Source organism: Mastomys coucha, unplaced genomic scaffold, assembly GCF_008632895.1.
Source record: "Mastomys coucha isolate ucsf_1 unplaced genomic scaffold, UCSF_Mcou_1 pScaffold15, whole genome shotgun sequence".
NCBI classification, from domain to species: domain Eukaryota; kingdom Metazoa; phylum Chordata; class Mammalia; order Rodentia; family Muridae; genus Mastomys; species Mastomys coucha.
In genome coordinates, this window is record NW_022196897.1 from 75883822 (window position 1) to 75885694 (window position 1873).

The following is a 1873-nucleotide window of genomic DNA, read 5'->3' on the forward strand; positions in this document are numbered from 1 at the left end:
GTCAGTGCATGCGAGTCCTAGCAGTGGGTACATGTCACAGCCAAAGTGGTCAATGACATTGGGTCCACAAAAAGGAAGTAAATACACAGAGATGACTTGAAGCAGAGCATGAGCAAATCCTCCAGCCCAGGACACCACCAACAAGAGAATGCAAACCTGTCGATTCATTATGGTCAAATAGTGCAGTGGCTTACAGATGGCCACATAGCGATCATAGGCCATCACCACCAAAATGAAGACCTCGGAACCACCGAATAAATGCTCCACAAAAAGCTGAACCAGACAAGCTGTGATGGAAATGGTCTTCTTATCACAAAGTAAATCTGTGAGCAACTTGGGCAAGATGGCAGTGGAATAAACAGCATCCATAAGTGAGAGAAAGGCAAGGAAGAAGTACATTGGGGAGCCTAAGGAGGGGCTGGCAATCACTGTCCCCACAATGAGCAGGTTGCCCACCATGGTCACAATGTAGATGAGTAAAAACATGACAAATAATACTTTTTGCCCAGCAGGATCCTGAGTAAGACCAAGCAGGATAAACTCTGTGACATTGTTAGTCTCTCCCATTTACTCTTCAATAAGGCTTTTTTTTCCAGTGGTAAAAGCTCAAGAGAACAAGACTTGCCCTTAATTGTGACCAAAACCTAGACTTCAATTCTGCCAGAAAATACATCTTCATCAACATTTTTGATTCAACCCCAGCAATTTTCAGAAACCATCTGTTTATTTTATCTCAAAGTATTTCCATAGTTCTGCCTAATAATTTCTTTCAAAACTTCAGCTTAAACACATGCAAATGAACCACAATTGCCCAAGTTCTTTTACCTGGACTGAAATGACCCACAGCTGTCCTCGACCTCTGCACCAGTATGAAGCTTTGTTTTTCAGAACTCGTGTGATAAACAAGTGATAAGGCAGGAGAAATGGAAACTGAGAGAGTGACAGTGATGCTTCCTAGGTCCTGAGGAGTTCAAATAGAAATTCAGAATCCAGATCTCTAAACACAGAAAGCTCAAAGAAAACTTCATAACTAGTGTTCCCGTACTAGGCATGGTATGGATCATTTACTAAACATGTGGATGTAATTGCACATTTTAAAATAAAGCGTTTAGATAACAAGAGTTTTTCTAGCCTTGTAGTCTACAGCACTGTTGGATCAAAACTAACTTTTATGTGGTGCTGTCATAGTCTTCATTTTTTTACATTTGAGTAGCCAATCTTTAAGCTTATATTCACTGCACTAAAAATTCTAATAATATTAATAATTTACAAATGAATGGAATACTATAACTGCTCTGAATGATGATTCTGGTGTTATTATTCATGATGTACTATGAAATAACCTTAGATAAATTTTGAGAGGGAATAAGCACAGTAGTGAAGGTTGTGGTCTCTCAGGCGTGTGCTTGTGTTACAGTGTCAGTATCAATCACTTTCTACATTTTTAATCTTACTACAGGGATCTATAACACCTGCATCAAGGTGCTTTATTTAGTCATAAGTTTTCTTCAAGCTCTCCTCAATACGTGTGACATCTGAATGAATGTTAGCTATTAGAAATGTTCTTTTTGTGTCAATGTAAAGTTACAAGAAATCATGAGAATCTGTTCCTAAGAATTACAAACATACTCCTGGGTAGAACAAGTAGTCTCAGAATGCCTAGTGATCCACTTTAGGATTTAGGTAAAAAGTATGATAGGAATTCTCTGTTGCATTACATGTAAGTGCTTACTAAAGTTATCTTAGAGGAGTATATTTCAACTTTAAAAAAGCAAGGGGCAAATCATCTACATGGTCTAAATGGTGAATAAGGGTACAAGATGCTATGTCCCTTACAGGAATATGGGTGTAATTGGAAATGATTGTATTAAAC

At 38.2% G+C, this 1873-nt stretch overlaps 1 protein-coding gene across 1 annotated transcript in view; it reads right to left on the reverse strand.

Annotated features, from left to right (window-relative positions):
* Positions 1-567, reverse strand: part of LOC116091723 (olfactory receptor 4A5-like) — a 14886-nt gene extending 14319 nt beyond the window's left edge. Inside the window, exon 1 of the mRNA XM_031373235.1 lies at positions 34-567. Coding sequence (XP_031229095.1) covers positions 34-567 — 534 coding nt within the window. The remainder of the gene's footprint in view (positions 1-33) is intronic.
* Positions 568-1873: the final 1306 nt, after the last annotated feature.